Consider the following 25468-nt stretch of genomic DNA (forward strand, 5'->3'; position numbering starts at 1 on the left):
TTTAAATAATCCTAGTCACCCAGGCAGTTGTAAAAACCCAGGGCCTTTCCTTCTTTACTTTTAATTGCACATGTCTTAAGGCCTCGACACCCGCATCTCCAGGGCCTGCCCTATATTGCTGCTGGCCCTCTCCATGCTTTTCCTATCAAATTTTCCTGACACAGCTGAACGAATCCACTATGAACCAATGAGCTGCAATGGAGTCTGTTCATTAAGAAAGTTTTCAAAACCTGAATTTAATGTATCACGAATCTCAACAGAAAGACAGATGCACCAGGGGTCAATCAGTTGGCATTGCTTCCAGTGATTCTGCCTGAAGTTGCTCCCTGTCTGCTTGAAGAGACAGGGGTTCAGGGTCTAGTCCAGGTTGCTTGGGACAGGAAGTTGGAAAAGAGAGATTGGGAGGCAGGGGTTTAACTCAGTGGTAGGACGCTTGCCTTGGCATGTGGAAGTCCCAGGGTTCAATACCCAGCACTGCAAAGAATTAAAAAAGAAAAAAAAAAAAGTCACAAAAAGAAAGATTCGCTATTCTTTTTCATCATAAAATCAAAACTTAAAAGTAGCATTTTTATATCGAGCTTTTTTCTCTTCAAGACAGCACTAAAAGAAAAATTAAGTGTGAGTCTCCCTGCTGAGCTCAAGTGTGTCTTTTGAAAATTAGACCATTTTTGTTCTGAATCTCACCTCTCCATCCTGCCCCCATTTTTAAGATGGTGTGAAACATGATCATTTGCTGTTATTGTGAACTTTTTGTAAGGGTGAATGTTTGAGAAACGGCAGAAGGGAAAGACATATGTTAGCTATGGAAATTATGCTTTTGTATTTTCTACTTTCTAGACTATCTTATTTCCGAGAAAGGGTAAAGTATCGTGTCAGGTGGGGTCTCCGTTTCTTTGTGTCTCTCATCATCTCACAAAGGTAGTTGAGTCTCCTTTTTCTCCTCCCATCTGTCATCTGTTCACTGGATTTTACATTTCCTTTCAAGGTTGACATTCTATATACTGAGAGAGAGCATTTCAAAACTCTCCCTAGCACAGCATCTTACCCATGGGTTAGAGACCTGTGGCATGAAAGAGATGGCTTATTTTGACCTGCCTGTGAAAATGTTTCATAAATGTCCATTGGATTTGGTTTAGACATTGGTACTAAACACCAGAAATTTCCCCAAAGTTTTCCACCTTTAGTGGAATGAGAGAATCAAGGATTCTGTTCCCCTTTTCTGGCACATCAGTGTTTTTGTGACTCTGGTTGTTGGTTAGTGTTGGTCGACTTAGCCAATAGCAGATTTTAAAGCCTAGAGTTGTTGGTTGCTTCCTTTCAATAGTTAAGAAGAAAAGGAACTTTGTTTTCTTCTAAGATTTCCTCATGGTATATAGAAGAAAACTGAAATCTGAGGTATTTTTTAAGTGGTGTGAAGACAAATTTAAAGGCATACATGAAGTTTTATGGATATCATACTGTCTCTCCAAAATTTACTTGAACAGCATTGAGAGCCTGACCATATTTACAAATAAAACTCATCTACTTTATTTTGGTTGCCATTGCAGAGGATACTAGATTAAACTCTCTTCTAACTTTTAAAAACACCACTTAAAATTAAACAAATTTTCCCTTCTCAGTTTTTACCTAGTAGAAAGTCATACCTCATTTTACTTTCCTTGGAGTTCAACTTTAAGTCAGTTGAAATATCATTTTATTCTAATAATAAAAACCAAGTAAAATAGTTTACATCCCTGTTTTCAGAAGGTGAAGGATCTTATTAAACATGTTTTCATTTTCCCCCTTGTTACTTTACAACTTCTTTCTTGCTTTCTTTCACAGTCTTTCACAGTACAGCGATGAGAACATGATGGACCCTTACAACCTGGCCATTTGCTTTGGCCCAACATTGATGCCCGTCCCAGAAATACAGGATCAAGTGTCTTGCCAAGCTCATGTGAATGAAATCATCAAGACCATCATCATCCATCATGAGACTATTTTCCCAGACACTAAAGAACTGGATGGACCCATTTATGAGAAATGTATGGCTGGAGATGACTACTGGTAAGTCCAAGAATTTTAGTCTTTCCCCACCAAAAAAAAAAAAATGATGAAAGTATAGATATTGACTGAATTAGGAAAATGAATTGCCTATAAATGACCAATGATTCCATTTTTAAAAAGGAAAAAGAAAGGGAAGAAGCAGTAACATTTGTGATGTCAGTCTACTAAGATCCATGGCAACACTGGCTTTTTACTAGGGAAATTCATAGTCATCTCTCTGTTTTCCCCAAAACTTATATTTTGTTAAATAAACCCACCTTATTATTATGGCTTTTGTATAGAATAAAGGTTTTGATGCTATAGAGAGCTATATTCATTTTTATTATTACATTAAATCTGAAAAAGATGGCTGATTAAATTAGCAGATTACATTTTGTGTTTTTTTTTCTTCTTCTTCTTTTTCTTTCTTTTTTTTTTTTTTTTTTTTTTGGTACGAGGGATTGAATGAAGGGGCGCTTAACCACTGAGCCACATCCCCAGCCTCATTTTGTATTTTATTTAGACACAGGATTTCACTGAGTCACTTAGGGCCTCGCTAAGTTGCTGAGGTTAGCTTTGAACTCATGATCCTCCTGTCTTGGCCTCCCAAATTACTGGGATTATAGGCGTGCATCACCATGACTGGAATGTTTTTCATTCTTAATCAGATATTTTAGATTCCACATAACATATTTTAAGACTCATTTTAAAGCGGGTTTGTCAATGAAGTAGATTTTTATTTTTATTTTCACTGTAACCCTTACTAATAAATAGTATTCTAACGAATTATAGTAATAAAGATTATCATGAGCAAATTTATTATATTCAGGTATTTTAGGAATAAAAATTTTTAATATGGCAGTATGGGCACCCCCTAGTAAAGTATAGAAATGGAGACAGTATAGTCAATTGAATAACCTCAGAAGTAAAAACCCTGAAATGTTTGTGCTGTTTGATACTTGAAATGTGAGTTTTAACAAGTTTCTTAGAAATCATATTCAATAAAACAAGCTTTGATTCCTTGAGCCCCTAGTATATGCTGGTTACTTCATGTACATGATCTCTTGTATTTATCATGAATATTCTACCATGTTAATTTAGAGAGGCCAGGGAGCCTGCTTAGTGATTAGTAGCAACCTAGTCCGTTCTGTTGCTATGTCCAAATGCCATAAATTGGGTAACATATAAAGAAAAGAAATTTATTTCTCACAGTTCTGGAGACTGAAAATCTAATATCAAGATCCTGGCATCTGTTATGGGCCTTCTTGCTGCATTATAACATGGTGGAAAGCATCAATGACAGAAGCAAGGGAGTAGGTGTGATCACACTCTTCCTCTTCTTATAATGCCACTAATTCCATCATGTCCCCCATCACCTCATGAAACCCTAACTACTTTCCATAGGCCCCATCTACAAACACCATGAACATGAGAATTTGGGGATTGTTTCCAACACATGAACTTTGGGAGACACACTCAAACCATAGCACCAGGTACAACTAATTCTAAAGCCCACAGGAGTCTTTCCACATGTAGCCTCCTCCAAGAACTGTCTGAGCAGCTAGGACTCAGCAGTAGCTAGAAATAAACATGTCTAAATCCTCATTCTGGACCATGCCTAGGATACTGTGTTTCCCCTTTCCTTACAGAGGATTAAGTAAAAGTGGAACACATAGCTGAAAGATCAAAAATAACTGAAAGCATTTTTACTTAAAGGATAGTATGATGGTTAAGAAAACTCGGTGTTATTTCCAGAAATATTGCTTCCTAAATTAGCCACAGCTCATGCTAAATTCCAATTCTGTCGTGTATCCAGCAATTTTACACATGAAATTAAATTTAGTAATATTCACTTGAGTACTTATTACGTGCAGGGTACCTCCTGAAGCTGGGCTGTGGGAAAGAAAATGAATAAAACTCAGCCCTGCTATTAGTCATCTTTGTTTTAAAGCCAGTGTCAAAGGCATGTTTAGCATTCCTAGATATTTGGACTTTATCAGTAAGCTCTGCTGTCTTATTCATTTTTTCAAAAGCCAAATATGTAAAGATAAGGTCAGTAGTATTTGATGTATTATAATCTAGGACTTTTTGTGGTCGCTGCTTTTCCAAACTAGGTAAAGCCTATGTTATAACCTTGCAACCAAGGTTAATGTAGGCTTGAGTAGGTCCTTTTGCTTATATGTAGTGTTTTCTAGGGCACTGCTCATTTTACACAGAAAATCAATTATACAGTAATTGTCCCCCAACATCAGCAATATAAATAGGATTTTACAGTAACATCAGTTTTATGTTTGTGACCAATGCATTTTTACCTATTAGCATACATTTGAGGAGAGGTAATGGTAGTGTTAAAGGATAAATTCTAAAAGAGGATAAAAATCATAATTCTCATATAGATGTAAAATGAACACATGCCAAGGAATAATGGGAAAGATGCTACAGTCAGTTCAAAGAAGAAGTCAAAGATCCATCAATTTATATGTAGCAAAACAATGGGTTGAGTTTGCAAAAACACATCTGTCTATGGGGCAATAATTAAACATCTTCTGTCCGAATTCAGCTAATTTGCTTTCTTTGGATAAGAGTTGTTTGTAATACCATTTGCTTTCTATAATTTCTGTCTTAATAGAATTATAAAATAATCTAGTTAAAGATGAATGTGGATGAATAGAGAGATAGATATCACCATAGAACCAGATAATCAACTGAGGTTCTAATATTCCTTTGTCAGACTATCCAGTAAAAATTTTGCCATTAAAAATCATATTTTTCCTTGAGGCAGCAATTACTCATTTTTAACAATTCTCCCCACTTTTGTTTCATATGAATTCCCATTTCTGCTCCACAGTGACAGTCCATACAGTGAGCACGGTACATTGGAGGAAGTGGACCAGGATGCTGGTACCGAGCCCCACACCAGCGAAGATGGTAAGCCCTGTGCTCATGCTACTATAAAACCAGTTTTTCTAGACATTTTTTTTTTTTTTAAAAACAGTTGGGTTCCCCGGGCTTCTTTTGTTTGGTTTAATTTGGTTTTAGTTTTGGGGGTTTTATGTTTGTTTTTGTCTTTTCCTCATTTAATGTCTAAGAGTTCTCTATGGGTCTGGATCCTCTGTGTAAAGAGTTATTGTGGCCCTTTAGGGGGGTCTTTGCAAAAATCTTCTGTTCTGAAGCTTTTTTTTTTTTCACATGCTTTTTATGCCTTTTGCTAAACAGAGGTTCTTAATTTTAAAGCTGGTGAATATTTTAGTCTTTTCCCTCATGGTTATTTCACTTTGTGTCAACTTTATGAAATCCTTCTGTACTCTAAGATAATGAAGATAATTCTCCTATAGTTTTTTTTTTTATTTTATTGTGATAAAACACATAACACGAGCCCTGCCCTGTTAACAAAAATGCAAGTGTACCATACATTATTGTTGATTATAGGTTCAGTTTTGTTCAGCAGATCACTAGAGCTTATTCACTTGCCTGACTGATACTTCATTTCTGTTGATTAGTAACTCCTGATTTTCTCTCTCCCTAGCTCCTAGCAACCACCAGTCTTCTTTTCCACTGTTTCTACCTGTCTTTCCCTATACCACAGTCTCGATTTTGATACCTTTTAATAAATCTGAATAGTTAGCAAGGCAAGGTCTCTGACTTTGTCCTTCTTTACCATTCTTTATCCTTTGTAATTCCACTTAAATTTTAGACTCATGCTGGTTATGGTGGCACACGCCTGTAATCCCAGCAGCTTGGGAGGCAGAGGCAGGAGGATCACCAGTTGAAAGCGAGTTGAAAGCGAGCCTCAGCAATTTAGCGAGGCGCTGAGAAACTCCATGAGACCCTGTCTCTCATAAAATACAAAGTGGCTCAGTGGTCGAGTGCCCCTGAGTTCTATCCCCAGCACCAAAAAAAAAAAAAAAAAAAATTAGACTAAGCTTTTCAAATTTTCAAAAAATATATATATTTTTTAAATATTTATTTTTATTTTTTTTTTTAGTTTTTGGCGGACACAACATTTTTGTTTGTATGTGGTGCTGAGGATCGAACCCGGGCCAGGCGAGCGCGCTACTGCTTGAGCCACATCCCCAGCCCCTTCAAAAAATAATTTTAAAAATCCCTGAAAATCTGTTGGGTTTTTGATTGCAGTTATACTGATTTTATATATATTTACATGAGAGAATTGATATCTTTACAGTATTTAATCTTCCAGTCTGTGAACATGTTTCCAGTTATTAAATGTCTCCCAATTAACTTTAGACACTCTGTAGAGATTATTTTTTGAACCTTTTTACCTTTTTAAGTTTAATACTTCATATTAATTTTCAACACTTTGTTTTTTAATATTGACATAAACCATCACTCTTAGTACCTCTTCAGCTATACACACAATTTTTTTTTCTTCCTTCTATATCTGTGATTAGCCTGCTTCAAAACTATCGAGTGTATTTTTTACTTTTTTTTTTTTTTTTAATTTCTACATGTTCTGTTTGGTGTACTTTCACATATACTGTTTGGCCATTTTTTATAATCTCTTGCTTTTGCTTATAATATTTATCCTTTCCATTGCTTCTGTTTATATGTCTCCTAATTCTAATATATATTCCAAGATTTTTATCGGCTCTCACTCATTGGGTTTTATTTTGTAGTATATTTGTAAATTTTTTTATGTATTAGGCTCATTTGAAGATAGGTTCCTCCAGAGAGGGTTTTCATTTTCTTCTGCCTCAGGCACAACTAGCCTAGGATGCCATCATTTTTGGTTTGAGGTTTTCCAGATGGCCCAGGTATTGTGAATCTAAAAAGCAGACCTGTTTGAAGGCTTGAATGTGGTTGGGACTCTCAGAGATGATGTATTCTAAGGCTTGAGATAGATTGTTTCCTCAGGAAGTGAGGTAGATGGGAGAGTTCCAGAACTTAGAAGTTTGAGAAGAGAACTAAACATATTATAGAAACTTCTAGAACATTACAGTGAGGTTCTTGCTTAAAGGGACACCAAGAATTTGATTCTTTTGGTAGGAGAGGAAGATATTTAGATGCCCCATGCTGAGCATGCCCAACTTAGTCTCCTATGAAAAAACAAAAGTTTAACTAGACCAGGAAAATACCCTCAGTACAAAAATCTGACTCATATGTTCTAATATTCTATTTACCTCTCTGGGTTCCCATTTTTTTCATTTAATTTTTGGTCTTTAGTATTCCTTACTGTAGCTTATTAATGCAATTACCAATGTTTGGTTTTTTTAAAAATATAGGATTTTCAGTTGATTTTAGCAGGAGGGCAATTAAGATTTATAGTATCTATTCTCTGCTAAAAAAAAAAAAAGGAAAAAAGCTAACTCCTTGTGTCTTTAAAAGTAAAACAAATTGATGTTTTCTGAATTAAAGTTAGAAGACCTTCTTTAAAGTGATTGCTTCTATTTCTTTTTCTTTGGGGGGGAGGGGCAGAGGTCGGTACCAGGGATTGTTCAATTCAGGGGTATTTGACCACTGAGCCACACCCTCAGCCCTATTTTGTATTTACAGACAGGGTCTCACTGAGTTGCTTAGTGCTTTGCTTTTGCTGAGGCTAGCTTTGAACTCACCATTCCCTTGCCTCAGGCACGCCCAGTGAGAGCTTCTGTTTCTATGAAGTTGCTTTTGAAAGTCTCTGAACCCTTCCTCTGCACCCTCCTTTCTTTTGTCTTAGGTTTCTTTGTTCTCTATATGGTTAGATCCTTTTTCTCTGTTGATTTCTGTGCCCTTGCTTTCTTCAGTGAGAGGAAAAGCCAAGACAAAGCCCCAGCCATCTCTCTTCCCAAATATTAGTCTTATCATCATGCCATCTGTCAATCATTCTTACCTCATGACCTAAGAAAGAAAGTGTTGAGTGCTCTATGTATTAGATACCGTTTTGATCACATTCACCTGATTTTGCCAAAAGACAAAGCATTGCTTACAAAGGACAGATATTCTGTCCCACAGCCAAACCTCCAAAATCCTATAACTATATTAACTAGAATATTGATTACATTTTCAATTGCCAGGTATCTCTGAAATGGTATCACCAGAGAGAACAGCTTTGGTTTTCAGTCGACTGGCTGTCACAGAACTAAACCATCCTCTGCAAGGGCAGTAGGTAGCAGATCAAGGAAGAAAAGTATCAGGGATAGTAAGGTCCCCAAGAGAAAGACTGATGTAATAATATTTTATGTAAAATTATAAGACATGGAAACATAAGATTTGGTAACACCAAGCAGTCAAGGTGTCTATCAGCACTGCTGAATTTTCTTTCCCTTTGCACAAATCACAACAGCCATGCAGAAAAACCAAGTGATCATGTTATACCCTTACTATTATTGTTATTGATATCAGTGGTAACAGCATCCTATGAAGTCTCTCTCTGCAGGCTGTTAACAGACTGTGAAGCTGTCCTTATGAAAGGGGCATGTGCAGCATGCCCTGAGATTGATTTGCCATGCAATGCCTAGACTAAGATGTGTGTAAATAGCTTATTGATTGACACTTGACTGTGAAATGGTTCTCAGGGGAGTAGAAAAAGTCAAAATAATGAAGTTGCTCAGAATTACTGGTTGATGTACCAGGATTACCAATAAAACATTTTTTTTTTCTTCATTCGGTCGTTCTTTCATAACCTAGCCACATTTCAGTAAAATAAGATGAGTCTAATGATTCTGTTCCTAGTTGTTTCAAAAAATATTAAAAAGAAGAGATGATGATTGTAGAGTTGATGATTGTGAAATTATGATAAAATGTATGTATATATATAATTTATATGTGTGTGTGTATATATATATATATGTGTGTGTGTATATATATATATATATATACACACACACACATATATTAAATTGTCTTAAATAGCTCTTGGCCAGCATTAATAGTATATGATAGAATGACATGAAATATAATGTTAACTATGACACATTAATGATTCTCTTTTTTTTCCCTCTTGGACACAATATATGAAGATTATATACCATGTCATGTGCTAATATTTTCTAATTTTTTTTTTAGTAAAATCAAATATAAGTATATGGATATGTTCATACAGGAATTTCCAAACTTGTATGTCATGAAGTTATTTTTAATAAATTAGCATGTCTTCATTCCTCCACGACCATTTTTACTTCCCTGGAGAACTGAAGAACAGGTTTTGCTCTGTCATCTCAAGTCAACCAGAATTGATTCTTTATCTGCAAGTTTAGAACAAACTATGAAGCCGTTTATTTTAAACATAAAGCTATCTCTCCTCTAAGAAGTAGACTTAGAGAATTTAATAAAACTGTCATTCATATAGTTTTAATAAAATATTATTTTAGGAGGCTAGGGATATAGCTCAGTTGGTAGAGGGTTTGCGTCTTGCCTCGCATGCACAAGGCCCTGGGTTCAATCCCCAGCACTACAAAAAAAAAAAAATAATAATAATATATATATATATATATAATCTGTGTGTGTATACACACACACATATACATATATGTAATATGTATGTGATTTTAGGAGGGAACACCAGAATATTACCATATGAGTTGAAAGTTATATTCAATTGCTAAAAGACTTAAATTGTTGTTTTAAAAATTATTCATTTACATGTAAATCAGAGTGTTGTGGTACTGTGATATGAAATACTATTGACCTCAAATATTATCCACTAGCAAAATGATGGTACATTTTTCATTTTTAAAATGTTTTGTTGAAATTTAACCAGACCCTTCATATAAGATGAAACCTAAACTTCTTCAGTGTTTATTGGATTTTATGCTTTTACTTTATATATCTCAGAGAACTTTGAGTTTATAGGTGAGAAAGAAGCCTAGCTGTCTATTAAAAAATCTCTGATATGTGGATGCCAACACATAACAAAGGAGGGTGGTGAGGGGAAAAATAGAAATCCATTGGATTAGATCAAGGGGAATGAAGAGAAGGAATGGGGGATAGGAATAGAAAAGTCAGTAGAATGAATTGGACATAACTTTCCTATTTTAATATATGAATACATGACCAGTGTAACTCCACATCGTGTACAGCCACAAGAATGGGAATTTATACTTCATGTATGCATGATATCTCAAAATATCTCTACTATCATATATATCTAAAAAGAATAAATTTTAAAAAATTAAACCAATTTTTTGATAATACAGAGAGATCTGCTCTGTCTTCTCCCAGTTTCCCTCAGTGGCAATACCTACATAAGTATTGTACAGTAATCACCACCAGGATGTTGATGCTGATATAATCTATTCACCATATTCACATTTCACCAGTTTTACATGCACTTACTTGTGTGTTTACTTAGTTCTGTACAGTTTTACTACATGTACAGATTTGTATCACCACAATTATAGTCAAGATGAATAGTTCCATTTCTAGGATTCCTCCTACTACCCTTCATAGCCACAATCGCTTCCCCAGCACTTCCCCAACTACCTCAACAACCACACACCTATTTTCCATCTCCATAATTATGTCATTCAAAGAATGCTGTATAAATGGAATTATACAGCCTGTAAAGTTTTGAGTTTTGACTTTTTTTTTCCTTGAATATCTTTTCATCTCTAGAAGACATAATTTTTAAATCTGATCTTTTAATTTGGGTCAAGGGCAGCCTGCTTGATTCATAATTAAGATCCAAACTTTGTTACTGATGCAAGAGAAAAAGTTGTCATTACTTTTGATGGTAGTTGAAAATTTTATGGTACCAAAAAAGCCCATGAGGAAATTAAAGGTATTCAAATAATATTTATTGTGCTGATTTTACTTGATTTTTTAAAAATAAGCTAATAGGGCTGGGATTGTGGCTCAGTGGTAGAGCGCTTGCCTAGCATACGTGAGGCACTGGGTTCTATCCCCAGCACCACATAAAATAATAATAACAACAAGCTAATAAAGCAAAAACTCCCTAGTGTTTTCTGGGATGGTGATTTTTCCATGTTATAAATGGTATTAACATATTGCAAGGAAACTCCATCAGTGTCAAAAGTAAGTATCAGAGCACTGTGGAGGATATTCCAACCAAAGGAGAGATTTCATATATTATATTGCAAAGTTATAATATTTTTATTAGACTGTCATTATATCTCAAGTAAAAAGCTATGGAGATTAAGATCTAGTGTTTGGTTTTTCTGGGTGTGCAAATGGATGACAGCTACAAAATGTTTTCCTTTATCTGTTTTAACTGCCCATATTTCCTCCTACCTTGTTCAGTCTGGATATTAAAGTAGCCTATTTATTTCTAAAGTCTCATAGACCTTTTGGATCGTGTATCAGATCTTCCTAACAACCCTGTCCCTCTCCATGTTCTGGTGTGTTCTTTGTAGAATGTGAGCCAATAGAAGCAATAGCCAAGTTTGACTATGTTGGGCGGTCTGCCAGAGAACTGTCCTTCAAGAAGGGTGCCTCCCTGCTGCTGTATCACCGTGCGTCTGAGGACTGGTGGGAAGGCAGGCACAACGGGATTGACGGGCTTGTGCCTCACCAGTACATAGTGGTGCAGGATATGTGAGTAGTCCCAACTTTGGCTGCCGGAGTGCTCCCCATAGAGGACTCCAGAGCTGTGGCTTTTCAACTGACTTTGGTCTTAATGGTAAAAGAGCAAAAGAGGCCACAGAAATAAAATTTCTGAGCTGGACACAGTTCTTCACCTTTCTAGTGGCTCTTTGCTAATGGTTCTTCAAGGACCAGCAGATACTCATTTTCTAAACTCTACCAAGAGGGAGTGGAGCAAGAATTAGTAGGAAACACCTCTTGAAGTTTTCAGCTTCTTAGAAAAATAATCTCTGAAAAGAAAATGGCTTTAGGAGCTAGAGTGACACTGGTAATTCCAAAAACAGCAGTGTTCTTCCTTGACATCTGTCTACGGTTTTAATTCCAGGTTCCCTTGGGCGAGGATACTGACTTACAGCCTGTGGGAGTCACCTCTAGGTGTTTATTGTTTTAATTTTGCTGATGAGAAAGCTCTGATTTCAAAAATATTTAAGGACACAGGAAGATGGTCGTGACACATTAAAACAGCAGGTTATAAAGTAACATGTACAGTATAATCCCTATTTTCTTAGTATATTTCGGAATGCATTACCAATTTAAGAGTAGCTTTTCAAGGGAAAGAGAAGTACACTATATAAATTGTATACAATGATTTAGTGACTTAGCATAATTTTAGAAATACTAAATATGTAGATCAGAATCCCAGAAATATTATGTGCATATGTAGACATGCAGTCATATATTTCTAAACTCCCTAAACATAGAAAACCATAGTATAAATATTGTACATAACACACACACTCATAGATAGGTATTCCAGGTATAGGAAAAAAGTACAGAAGAATCTTTCCTAAAATCGTAACAGTTGTCTCTTGATGTTTCATTATAGGTCATTGTTATTTTGCATATATATCTATATGTATAGGCATAGATATATGAAATTCCCAATTTACTGTCAACAAGACCATATTATTTTATAACGAAAGCTATATTAATAAAATAAAGGCTTAGTTACATAAACGTTATCCCTTCTTTATTTATTTTTTTGGTCCCATTCATCTAACAAAAGACTCTCACTGTTGATTCTCATTATTTCAGGGATGATACATTTTCGGACACCCTGAGCCAAAAAGCTGACAGTGAAGCCAGCAGTGGCCCTGTCACTGAAGACAAGTCTTCATCCAAGGACATGAACTCCCCAACAGACCGTCATTCTGATGGCTACTTAGCCAGGTAAGTGGAGTTTGGTGACCACGCTCCTAAACCTCCACTTCTCCAGGGGCTGAGGAGTCACCACAACTCCAGCCTCACAGTTTTCCTGGTGTCCTAAGTTCTCCTGTCTTCTCTCTTTTTCTGTGGATATCCAGACAAAGAAAAAGAGGAGAGCCACCCCCTCCGGTAAGGCGTCCTGGCAGGACCAGTGACGGCCATTGTCCCCTCCACCCCCCACATGCTCTATCCAACTCCTCAGTTGATCTGGGGTCCCCAAGCCTGGCCAGCCACCCCCGGGGCCTACTGCAGAACCGTGGCCTCAACAATGACAGTCCTGAGAGGAGGCGTCGACCCGGCCACGGCAGCCTGACCAACATCAGCCGGCACGACTCCCTCAAAAAGATTGATAGCCCTCCTATCAGAAGGTCCACCTCATCAGGGCAATACACGGGCTTCAATGACCACAAGCCACTGGACCCAGAGACAATTGCTCAGGTACAGTGCTTTTAGTGGAACACTGCATTTAAGTACCTTGGCATGATGCATGATGAAGGTGATAGGGAGATTTATATTCTGTGACTATGTTTTCGTGTAAGCCAACTAAAGAAAATAGGAGATTTATTGTTTATTTAAGGCCTGGATATGAGTCTTTTTTGAAGAACTATTTGTTATTGGAAGAGCCCAAGTGTATTAGGTTCATATTGATTTAACAAAGACAAGGCAGAAATGTAGGAGCCAGGAAATTCAAAACCAACGTTGGAAAATAGCCAGGAAATTCATGAAAAAGAAGGAGGAGAAAGGACTAGCCCTAGCAATCCTAAGTATATTCTGAAGCTAGCAAAACAGACAAATGGATGAGACTCAACAGAGAGCCCAGAAACAGAAAAATTTTAGCACATAGTTATTTAGCACATAGCTTTCAACCCAGTAAATGATGGATTTGTCAATATATAATAGGATCAAATCAACAATGGTTGGTCATTTGAAGGAAGCAAAACTGGATCCCATGTACCTCTTTCACACACACAACTTTTATGCCCAACACTGACTGCAGAGAGGGATTCTGTGGTTTGTTTCTAATGATGAGAATCAACAAAGTAAAAGTAAAATGATATTAATGAATTTGCCCTTTGTTCTACCATATTGCCTCCTGGTTCTTTTTATGGCTTAAGACATCAAAAAATATGTTTATCTTAGTAACAAAGGAGGTTAAATAGATTCAGGGTTTGACATTTGAGTAATCTAAAGCATCTTCCAGATATCACTGAAGCTTAAAAAAATACCTCAATAGATCAAAGAGTGAATAAGAAATGAATGAAACAAACATAGAGAAGTGGAAGGGATGGATTATTCTTAACAAAAAGCATCCAAGGAAATCTTCCCTGATATGACACATTTCTGAGCTATTTTGAGTGTCCTAGTGAAAAAGAATTCTGGATAGCAAATTAGATTGTGTGAGGAGTTTAATGTGTTTTTTTTTTAATTAAATGAATGTAAAGTGCACAACAATTTCCCAGCAAAAATCAAAAAAGCTTTTGACCTTTTTGGTTTTTTTCTATTCAAGCATTATGCGAGACCCTTTGAGACATATTTAGAACCAATGGTATTTAATTATAGCTTGATTTAGTGATTTAAGAAACCCATAACATCATTGCTTGTAATAAGCAGGTAGAACATGATCTAGCTTAGGAAGACAAAAATTAGAGAGTTTGGGGGTAGATAGGCATAGTGAAGCCTATTTAACCCTTTGGTTTCCAGAATCAGGAAACCCTCTAATTATTAACCATAAAAACAAAAACTCATTAGATATACCAGGCTCTATACATTCTCTCTGTGGCAAATGTAAAAAAAAAAAAAAAATCCATATGCTCAGCAGTAAATGGAAATCACATCCAAAAGTAATCACTGGAAAAGTGATGTCACCCTCACAGAATGGCTCCCAGATCTGTCCTTTGTTTATCTTTCCATGTCTAGTCTTCAGATTTCCCCTGAGGACAAGTGAGCATATAAAAACATACAAATTCTTTTATTAAACAAACCAGTGGAATCTATGATGGAGATTTTTTTTAAAGGATACAGTACCTATATGGGATCATCATGTCTTGGTCTATTCATTGTTGTGAAGACTATTGTAATATCATGTCTTGGCTTATCTATTTAGCAGACCCTTATTGAGTACTTACTGTATACTAGGCCCCATGATAGGCTTTCTAGATGAAAGTATTTAACAATAGCTCCTTCTTCATGGTGCTTCCAATGTGGGGGGGGAAGAAGGATAGGAAAATAGATTACACTGTACCATGGTACAAGGATAATGGTCTAAATGAGCAGAAGTAGTAGTAGGAATATAGAAAAGAGACATCTCAATCAGACCAGGGCAGGTTTTCTGCACCATCTCATATAGCATTCTGTTTTGTTGTTGTTGTCATTAAAAATCATATACAATTTGCCATGTTCACCACTCTTAAGTATATAGTTCAATGAAGTCTATTCATATTCTTGTGAAAAATTCTCCAGAACTTCTTTGTCTTTCAAAACTGAACCCCTCAGTTCGACCGCAGTGACACACACACCTGTAATCTCAACGACTTGGGAGGCTGAGGCAGGAGGATCGAAAGTTCAAGGCCAGCCCTCAGCAACTTACTGGGACCCAGTCTCAAAATAAAAAGAGCTAGTGATGTAGATCAGTGGTTAAGCACCGTTGGGTTCAATTCCTGGGTACATTAAAAAAAAAATCCTGAAATTCTCTACCCATTAAACAGTAATTCCCTATTTCTCCTTCCCCTGTCCCCTGGCAACCACATCCCTTTCTGTTTCTATGAATTTGACTACTTCAGATACTGCATATAAGTAGAATTATACAATATTTATATTTTTGAGACTGGCTTTCATTTAGCATAATGTCCTCAGGGTACACACATTACTTGTAGAATGTTATAAGATTTCCTTCCTTTTTAAGACTGAGTATTATTCCACTGTATACCACACTTTATTTATCTAGTCATTTACCACTAGTGCACACTTCACCCTTTTGAAGCAAGTATTTTGTAATTCTCACTTTATTATTTGAAATCAATTGAATGGTGATATACCTAATTTGAAAAATAATATAAATTTCTAAGTATACCATAAAGGAAAGATAAAAGGAAATAAATATATAAACAACATATTCAGTTGAATTTATTTGTTATTTTTAGATATACATGACAGTCAAGTGTATTTTGACAATATTATACATACATGGAGTATATCTTCCCATTCTTGTGGTTGTAATTGATGTGGAGTTTTATTCTTATATGAACATAGGAAAGTTATGTTAATTCCTAATCCTATGTCAACCCTTCCCTTCATTCCTCTTTATCTAATCTAATGAACTTCTATTCCCCCACCCCTTACTGTGAATTAGCATCTACATATCAAAGAGAACATTCAGACTTTGGTTTTTTGGGATTGGCTTAATGTACTCAGCATGATCTTTCCAGTTCCATCCATTTACTGGCAAATGCCATAATTTCATTTTTCTTTATAGCTGAGTAATATTCCATTGTGTACATACACCACATTTTCTTTATTCACTCATCTGTTGAAGGAATTTAGGTTGGTTACCTAGCTTGGTTATTGCTTGGCTATAAACATTGATGTGCCTGTGTCACTATAGTTTGCTGACTTTCTGTCCTTTGGGTATAAATCAGGAGTGGAATAACTGGGTCAAATCATGGTCCCGTTACAGGTTTTCTAAGGAATTTCCATACTGCTTTCCTATAGTGGTTGCACCAATGCGCAGTCCCACCAGCAACGTATGAATGAAACTTTTTCCCCGCAACTTTGCCAACATTTATTGTTCTTGATAATTGCCATTCTGGCTAGAGTGAGATGAAATCTCAGTGTAGTTTTAATTTGCAATTCTCTAATTGCTGGTGATGTTGAACATTTTTTCATATATTTTTTGACTATTCGTGTTTCTTCCTCTGTGAAGTATCTGTTCAATTATTTTGCCCATTTATTGATTAGGTTATTTGGTTTTCTGGTGTTAATTTTTTTTGAGTTCTTTGTATATCTTGGAGATACATGCTCTATCAGAGTTGCAGGTGGTAAAGATTTTCTCCCATTCTGTAGGCTCTCTTTTCATGTTCTTGTTTCATTTGCTGTGAAGAAGCTTGGGCCCAACTCTCCATCATATCAACTCAGTTGACTTTTCTAGTCAACATGGGGTATAATACAATAATTAAATATATATATATACAATATGTAATGATCAAATGAAGGGAATTGACATTTCTATCTCCTAGGATATTTATCATTTCTGATAAATAAGTCTGGATCCTTCAAACTCTCTCTTCTAGTTCTTTATAAAATATAAAATGAATTGTGAACTATAGTTGCCCTACTATGCTCTAGAACACTAGAACTTATCCTCCTCTGTGTGTTAATTATCGACTATACTAGAAGACAAATAAAGTGGCAAAATGCTTTTACCTGCACGTAGAATTTCCATAAATGCAGCAATTTAAAATGTACACGAATATGGGACTATCAAGTTAATTCAGTTAACTTACATTCTCTAAAAGGCATTCCCATTAGTGATATGATTTTTCCAAAAGGGTAGACACCTCTTGGACATACAGTTCTAATCAAAGAAAATTTAGCACCATGAAAAAATATCTTGTCTTTCTATATTGTCAACCTAAACAACAGAGAGACATTCTCCAAAGAATAAGGATATTTATTCAGGAATAGCAGAACACTGTAAATGGAACATGTGTGCTGCAGTAAATTATGAGACTATTCAAAGAGGTGAAGGGACACAGACATTTTTAAAGGGGAAATGAGGAGCATTGCATTATCATGAAATAGTAATCACTGGCTACAAGGACTAATAGCAGGGGTGGTGCCAGTTCAAGTTTGAATAGACAATTGCTGTGCAGATGTCCTTGCAGAAGTATTTTTTGTGTAAGGTTACAGTGGCCTTTGTTCAAGGTTGTAGCTCTGGCAAAGTCTTTTATGAACAGTTTTGTTATCAGGCATACATGCCTGAGATCCCCTCCTGTGTAACCTTCCAGCTTCATTTACTTTTTTGGATAGGACTTGACAAAAAGAGGTTTCATTTTTATTTTGACAACTTTCACAATATAAAAAAGAATGAGACATTGGTGTGAGCAAGATGATAACTTGTCTCCATCACAAAATGGGGCCACAATAAAGAATAAACAGTCAGGTGCAGTGGTACACACCTATGATCCCAGTAACTCAAGAGGCTGAGGTAGGAGGATCACAGGTTTGAGGCCAGCCTCAACAACTTAGTGAGACCCTGTCTTAAGTAAAAAGAACTGGGGATGAACTCTGGTAAAATGCCCTCTGGGTTCAATCCCCAGTACCAAATAAATAAGTTTTTAATTTAAATTAAATTTTAATTTTATTTAAAGAATAAATAACCATAATCCAACTGGAGTGACTAAAAAGATACACCAGAGAGTAGCAGGGAAGTGATATGGTCCCTTTGGGCAGGAAAAGCCAAGATAGCACCATAGAGAGGAGATGGGGGGCCCTGCCTCTCCCAACCATCTCTTTTGCCTGGAGACCCCTGCAGGCCTCAGAAGTTCCAAATTCAGTTTGGAGAGTTGCCCAGAGTACAAGTGTTGTATTGCCAGAGTAGGACCACACATTGTGGGCCCTCCAAACACCGTGACCTAAGCATCATCTTAAAACTCGGCCCACTGCTAGAGTATGTTCTGCTCTTGGGGATGAATAACCACAGAATGCCTCCATTTTTGAGTCTCTGCTGTCATTCCATAATTCTCACATGAGTGCTACAGCACCCCAACCTTGGCTGCTCAAGTCTAGACAAGAAAGGTTAACATCTCAGCTGCCAAACCCATACTGTGCTTCAATCCCCAGGGAGCAAATGGTCTTGCCCAGCGAGGAGGCCACCCAACTGGAGGAGTATGTACACCTCTGCTTGGCCTAATAGCTTTCAGGCAGGGCTCTGACCTCTTTCCCATGAGCCCGCTGTACAGTGACAGCTGATAGTACTCACAGAGGCCTGGTACCCAGTCCAACAGAAAGTCAGATGGCAGCCCCACCCACTAAAAATCCTGCCGTACAGCCACCAGCCCATGGTGCTGTTTGCACCTGTGGCCTAGCCAAACAGTGAGTCGAACGGTAACTCCACTCCCCAGCAAAACCATGTCATATTTCTGGAGTCACAGACATCTTCAGTCTAGAACAATAAAGCAACCACAGAAACTGCCCAGAAATCAAACTGCTGAGTCCACCCAGGTTCAAAGCTGACATACTATACCCAACCAAAACTGTAGGACCTATCCATAAGAAAAAAATCTGTTTCTCTGGAAAAAGATCTATAAATCTGGAAAAGGTGACTGTTGCAGTGGGTATGCAGATAACAGCATAGAAACAAAATAAATAGAACACAATAATTCTCCAGTAGCAGGCCCCAAAGAAAAGGAAATTTACAAAATGCTTGAAAATCATAATCCTAAGGAAGCTCAGTGACATATAAGAGAAAACAATTTCATTAAGCTGGGAAAACCACTCATAATCTGAATGAGAAATTCAGTAGATGTTATTAATCTTGCAGCTGAAGAATTCAATGAAAGGAGTAAAAAGATACAATTGAGAACCATGATAAGAAACTAAATGAAGCAGAAGAAAGAATCATTGAATTTGAATCAACTCAGAGTTTAAAAAAAAAGCAGGGGCGGGGGGGGGGCACAAAAGAGAGAAAAGAATAAAAGGTGAAAACACCAAGAGGACACCAGTAAGTGACAAATATTCACAATATGTGGATTCCAAAGGGAGAACATAGCAGAGGAAAGCGTATTCATGAAACAATAGCTAAAACTACCCAAATCTTGAGAGTGAACATCTAGATCCTTGAAGTTCAAAGAATAACAGTTAGATCAAAAGATCTTCTTTGAGGCACACTATTAATTAAATGGTCAAAAGTTAAAAAAAAAAAAAAAGTCAAACTCAAAGAATTTTAACTGTAGCAAAACAAGTCACATATAAGAGAATCCCAGTTAGACTAACAGCAGATTTCTCAACAGAAAGCTTAAAAGCCAGGAGAGAACAGAGTGATATACTAAAAGTGCTGAAAGAAAAAAACTTACAGAAAAGATTGTACCCATCAAAGCCATCCTTCAGCAATGAAGGAGAAAAAAATCTTTCCTAGACAAACAAAAACTGAGGGAATTTTTCACAACTAGGGGCCAGCCCTACAAAAAAAAAATGCTAAGGGAGTCCCAAATTTAGAAGTGAAATGGAGATAACTATCATCATGGCAACATGTGTAAATCTAAAACCGATAACTTAGATACACAGCAAAAAAAAAAAAAAAAAGAAAGAAAGTAATGAATCAAACATTACCACTATAGAATCCCACCAAACCAAAAAAATTAATAAGAGAGGAAGAAAATATACAAAACAATCAGAAAACAATTAAAATGACAGGAGCAAGTCCTTACCGAACAATAATAACTTCTAGTGTAACAAATTAAATTCCCCAATTAAAAAGTAAAGACTGAGCCAGGCGCAGTGGCACATGCCTGTAATCCTCGGGGCTTGGGAGGCTGAGGCAGGAGGATCACGAGTTCAAAGCCAGCCTCAGCAAAAGTGAGGTGCTAAACAACTGAGTGAGACCCTTTCTCTAAATAAAATACAAAATAGGGCTGGGGATGTGGCTTAGTGGTTGAGTGCCCAAATTCGATCTTGATACTGAAAAAGAAAGTAAAGACTAGTAGAATTAATTTTAACAAAAAGAAAGAAACCCAAGACCCAGTTGTATGCTGCCTAAAGAAAATGTTCTCACCAGTAAAGGTACAGATTGAAAGTGAAGGAGTGGAAAAAGATATTCTATTCAAACAATCTAATAGGAAGCAAGAGTAGCTATATGCAGATGAAAACAGACTTTACATCAAAAACTGTAAAAACAAACAAAGCCATGTACCAAACACCAGCCCACCCAAATATATAAAGCAAGTATTATTAGATCTAAAGTAAGCAATAGACTCCAATACAATAATAGATGGGGATTTTAACACCCCAATCCTATCAGTGGACTGATCATTCAGACAGAAAATCAACAAAGCAATAGCAGAGCTAAACTGTACTATAGACTAAACGACCTAACATACACCTACAAAACATTTCATCCAGTGGCTACAGAATACACATTCTTCTCATCAGTACATGGAACATTCTTCAGAATAGACCAATGTGAGGCCAAAACACAAGTCTCAACAAATTCAAAAAGTTTGAACTCGTATCTTCTCTTGCCAGGTGACATAAAATTAAAAAGTGGGAATTTTACATACAATATATTGAAATTTAAAAGCATGTTCCTGAATGGAGTAGATCAATGAAGAAACAATTAGGAGAATTTTTAAATGTCTTAAAATAAGTGAAAATGGGAACACAACCTACCAATCCTAAGAGGTATAACAAGAACAGTACTGAGAGAGAAATTTAAAGCAATAAGGGTCTGCATTCAAAAAAAGTAGATTTTACATAAACAACTTACAATGTGTTATGTTTGGGTCTAAAATGTCCCCCAGAGTCTCTTGTGTTGTAGGCTTGGTCCCTGGTGCAGGAATGTTCTGAGGCAGGGCTTTTGAGAAGAGATTGAATCAAGAGGGCTCTGACCTTATTAGTGGATTAGTCCATTGATAGCTGAATGAACTTGTAAGCAATGGGGGGCATGGTTTGAGAAGGTAGGTCACTGGCAGTGTGCCCTGGGAGGGTATTTGTTGCTGGCCCCTCCTCCCTCCCTCTCCTTCTGACTGCCATAAGCTGAGCTGCTTTCTCTGCCACGCCTATCTGCCAGGATGTTCTGCTTTACCTCAGGCCCAAAGTAATGGAGCCACAGACCAAAACTTCTTAAACTATGAGTCAAAATAAATCTTTCCTCCTCCTGTTATTTTTGTCAGGTATTGTGGTCACAGCGACGAAAAGCTGACTAACATATGATGCAACTAAAAACTGGAAAAACAATAACAAGCCAAATCTAATATTAGTAGAAGAAAGGAAATAATAAATATCAGAGAAGAAATAAATGAAAGTTAGACTAAACTAGAGAGAAAGAGATCATTAAAAGTTTATTTTTTGAAAAGATAAACAAAATTAATGAATCTTTAGCTAGCCTACTGCAAAAAAAGAGAGTAGGATCACATAAATAAAATTTAAAATGAAAAAAAAATTGTAAGTGATATCACAGAAATACCAAGGATCATTAGATACAGTCAGTGAGCAACTATACACCAACAAATTGAAAAATCTGGAAGAAAAGGATAGATTCCTGGATGCATAAAATTTACCAAGACTGAACCATGAAGAAATAGAATGTCTAAACAGGCCAGTAACAAGTTATAAGATTGAAGCAGTAAAGTCTCCCATCAAAGAAAAGCCCAGGGACCTCACTGCTGAATTCTACCAAATGTTTAAAGAAGAACTAATACCAATTGCTCTCAGATTATTCCAAAAAACTGATAAGAAAAGAATTCTTCCAAACGTGTTTTGTAAATTCAACATTATCCTAACACCAAAACCAGAGGACACAACAATTTAAAAAAAATTGCAGACCAATATTTCTGATCAACATAGGTGCAGAAAAGTTCTCATCAAAATACTAGAAAACCAAATATGAAAGCACATCACAAAGATTATGCACCTTGGTCAATTGGGATTTATCCCATATATGTAAGGATGGTTCACCATATGGAAATCAACAAATGTGATATATCACATTCATAAAATGAAGGACAGAACCCTATGATCATCTCAAAGACACAGACAAGACATGTATCCTTTGATGATAAAAACCCTCAACAAATTTGAGCATGAACTATGTAGAAGGAACATAGCGCAATACAATTAAGGCCATATAAAGAGGGAGGGGTGGAGAAAAGTTGGTTAATGGGCAATAAGTGAAGGTTCTATAGGAGGAAGAAGTGATGGTGTGCTCTTGCACTGTAGGTTGACTATGGATAACAATGTACTGTACATTGAAAAAAGCTAAAATAAAGAATTTTGAAAGTTTTACCATAAAGCAATAATAAATGTTTGAAACACACAAACACACATACACATAGATATAAATATATATATACATATAGGTATAAATATATATCCAGACATGGTACCTTGCTAATATGTACAATTTTTGTGTTTTTATATATCAGTTAAAAAATATTTTTTGAAAAAACAAGGCAGATTCAGGTGTGATGGTGCACATCCTTAATCCTAGCTACTCAGGAAACTGAGGCCAGAGAATCACAAGTTTGAGGACAGCCTGGGCAACTTAAGAAAGAGCCTGTCTAAAAATGAAAAATAAAAGGGACTGGGGATATAGCTCAGTGGTAGAGCGCTTACCTAGCATGTGCAAAGCCTTAAGTTCAATCCCTAGTACCACAATAAGTAAATAAATTAAAAAACCAAAGCTATGTATGGCAAACCCATAGGTAAAATATAGTTAGAATAACATAGTTTATATGAAAACACTGGTGAAATAAATTGAAGAGGGCACCCAAAAAATGGAACGTTATCCCATATTCATGGATTGGAAGAGTTAATGTTATTAAAATGTTCATGCCATCCTAATTCAATGTAATTCCTATCAAAATGCCAAACAACACTCCTAAAATCTGTATGGAGCCACAAAATCCCAACTAACTAAAGCAACCCTGAGCAACAAGAATAAAGCAAGGCATCACAGTATCTTACTTCAGAACACACTACAATGTTATAGTAATCATAACATCATGGGCTTATATCCAAAGGAAAGAAAATCTGTATGTCAAAGAGATATCTGCACCCCTATATTTGTTGCAGCACTGTTCACAATAACCTAGGTGTGGAATTAGCTTAACCAAAGTTCATCCATTATCCATTAACAGATGAATAGATGAAGAAAATCTGATATATAGACACAATGGAATATTATTCAGCCATAAAAATGAATGAAATCTATCATTTGTGGCAGCATGGATGGAACTGAAGGAAATTATGTGACGTAAATAAGTCAGGCACATGAAATCAAATATCACCTGTTTTATATAAATGTGGAAAGTAAAAAATTGATTCCATACAAGTATAAAGTAGAGAAGTGACTGCAAGAGTCTTCACAGGATGGGGATTCTTTTGGAGAGAGGACCATTGCTGGTTCAGGTGTGCATTTGGATTAAGAAATATCTTCTAATATTCTATAGCACCATAGGGTAACTATGATTGACAGTATTTAATTAAGTATTTTAAAATAGCTAATAGAGAATATTTTAAATGCCCCCAACAAAAAGAAATAAGATGAAAAATATATTTCAAAACCTAATCTAATTGCACATTATATGTGTGTGTTAAAATATCACACTGTACCCCATAAATATGTACATGATTATATGTCAATTAAAATATTTGAAAATTTAAGAGGTGGGTTCTAAGTTCTGATTATTAGAAATAGAGTTTTCACCTATACAAATGTCTATAGAAGACATTCAAAAATTGAACAATATGCAGGACAATTCATTATATATCAATTATCCAGGGTACTTATAAGATATCTAGTATGTCTGACCCCTGACAACAGAATGCCTAGGATGTCACCTCATTATTATGACATTAAGAAAACACACACACACACACACACACACACACACACACACCATATTACAAACATGCCCACAATGGGATAGTACCATATCCATTGAAATCCACTGGATAATGGCATCAGGGAAGGACCTAAACTGGATTCTAAAGAACTTCCAGGAGTTATCTAAGGATAACATTTATTTATATTTCTTGAAAGATCCTATTTATTCATATTTATCGATACATCATTGTAGTATTAAATTTAAGCAATCCTTTATCATAAATTGATCAGAAGATCACTATATTCTGGTAAGGGAACAAGAGATATAATGATAGTAAATATATATGCCCCAAATATTAGTGCACCTAATTACATTAAAAAAAAGATAATTCGTAACGTTAAACCCCAGATAGATCCTTATACAATAATATTGTATTATTAAATAATATTGTATTATCAAACACCATTATCACCAATAAGTCATCCAAATATAAAATCAAAGATATTACTGATTCAAATAATACTATAAATCAAATGGACCTAATAAATATTTACAGACTATTTCACCCCAAAACAACTGAATTAACTTTTTTTCATGCTACCTTTTTCAAAATCAACCATATTCTAGGTCACAATGTAAATTTTAGAAAATACAAAAAATTGATGTAACTTCATGCATTCCATCAGATCATAATGGAATGAAACTAGAAATTAACAACAAAAAAATAGAATATAAACCACATAAACATAGAGACTATAATGAAGAATGGATCAAAGAAGAAAACAAGAAATTCTTAGGAAAAATGAAAACATATATGATAAAACATATCAAAAGCTCTGGGATAGTGTGAAGCAGTTCTAAGAGGAAAATTTATTACATTTAGTGCTTACGTTAAAAATATACCAAGTGTCCCACTCCTTGGTATTTATCCAAAATAACTAAAATCAGCATACTATAGTGATATAACTGTTCAATATTTATATTACAGAGGGGTTGGAGGGGAAGGGAGTGGGCATAGGGTTATTAATGATGGTGGAATGTGATGATCATTATTATCCCGAGTATAGGTATGAAGACACGAATTGGTGTGAATATACTGTGTATACAATCAGAGATATGAAAAATTGTGCTCTATATGTGTAAGAAGAATCTAATGCATT

The 25468-nt window shown here is 35.9% G+C and overlaps 1 protein-coding gene across 3 annotated transcripts in view; it reads left to right on the forward strand.

The window, feature by feature from the left end:
- Positions 1-25468, forward strand: part of Srgap1 (SLIT-ROBO Rho GTPase activating protein 1) — a 279038-nt gene that overhangs the window by 245435 nt on the left and 8135 nt on the right. For 2 of the 3 annotated variants that reach the window (XM_076854812.1, XM_076854814.1), the window contains exons 17-21: positions 1822-2046; positions 4874-4953; positions 11334-11514; positions 12598-12732; positions 12867-13206. In XM_076854812.1, the coding sequence (XP_076710927.1) occupies positions 1822-2046; positions 4874-4953; positions 11334-11514; positions 12598-12732; positions 12867-13206 (961 nt within the window). The remainder of the gene's footprint in view (positions 1-1821; positions 2047-4873; positions 4954-11333; positions 11515-12597; positions 12733-12866; positions 13207-25468) is intronic. The other variant, XM_077109321.1, reaches the window with a different exon arrangement.

Source organism: Callospermophilus lateralis, chromosome 4, assembly GCF_048772815.1.
Source record: "Callospermophilus lateralis isolate mCalLat2 chromosome 4, mCalLat2.hap1, whole genome shotgun sequence".
NCBI classification, from domain to species: Eukaryota; Metazoa; Chordata; class Mammalia; order Rodentia; family Sciuridae; genus Callospermophilus; species Callospermophilus lateralis.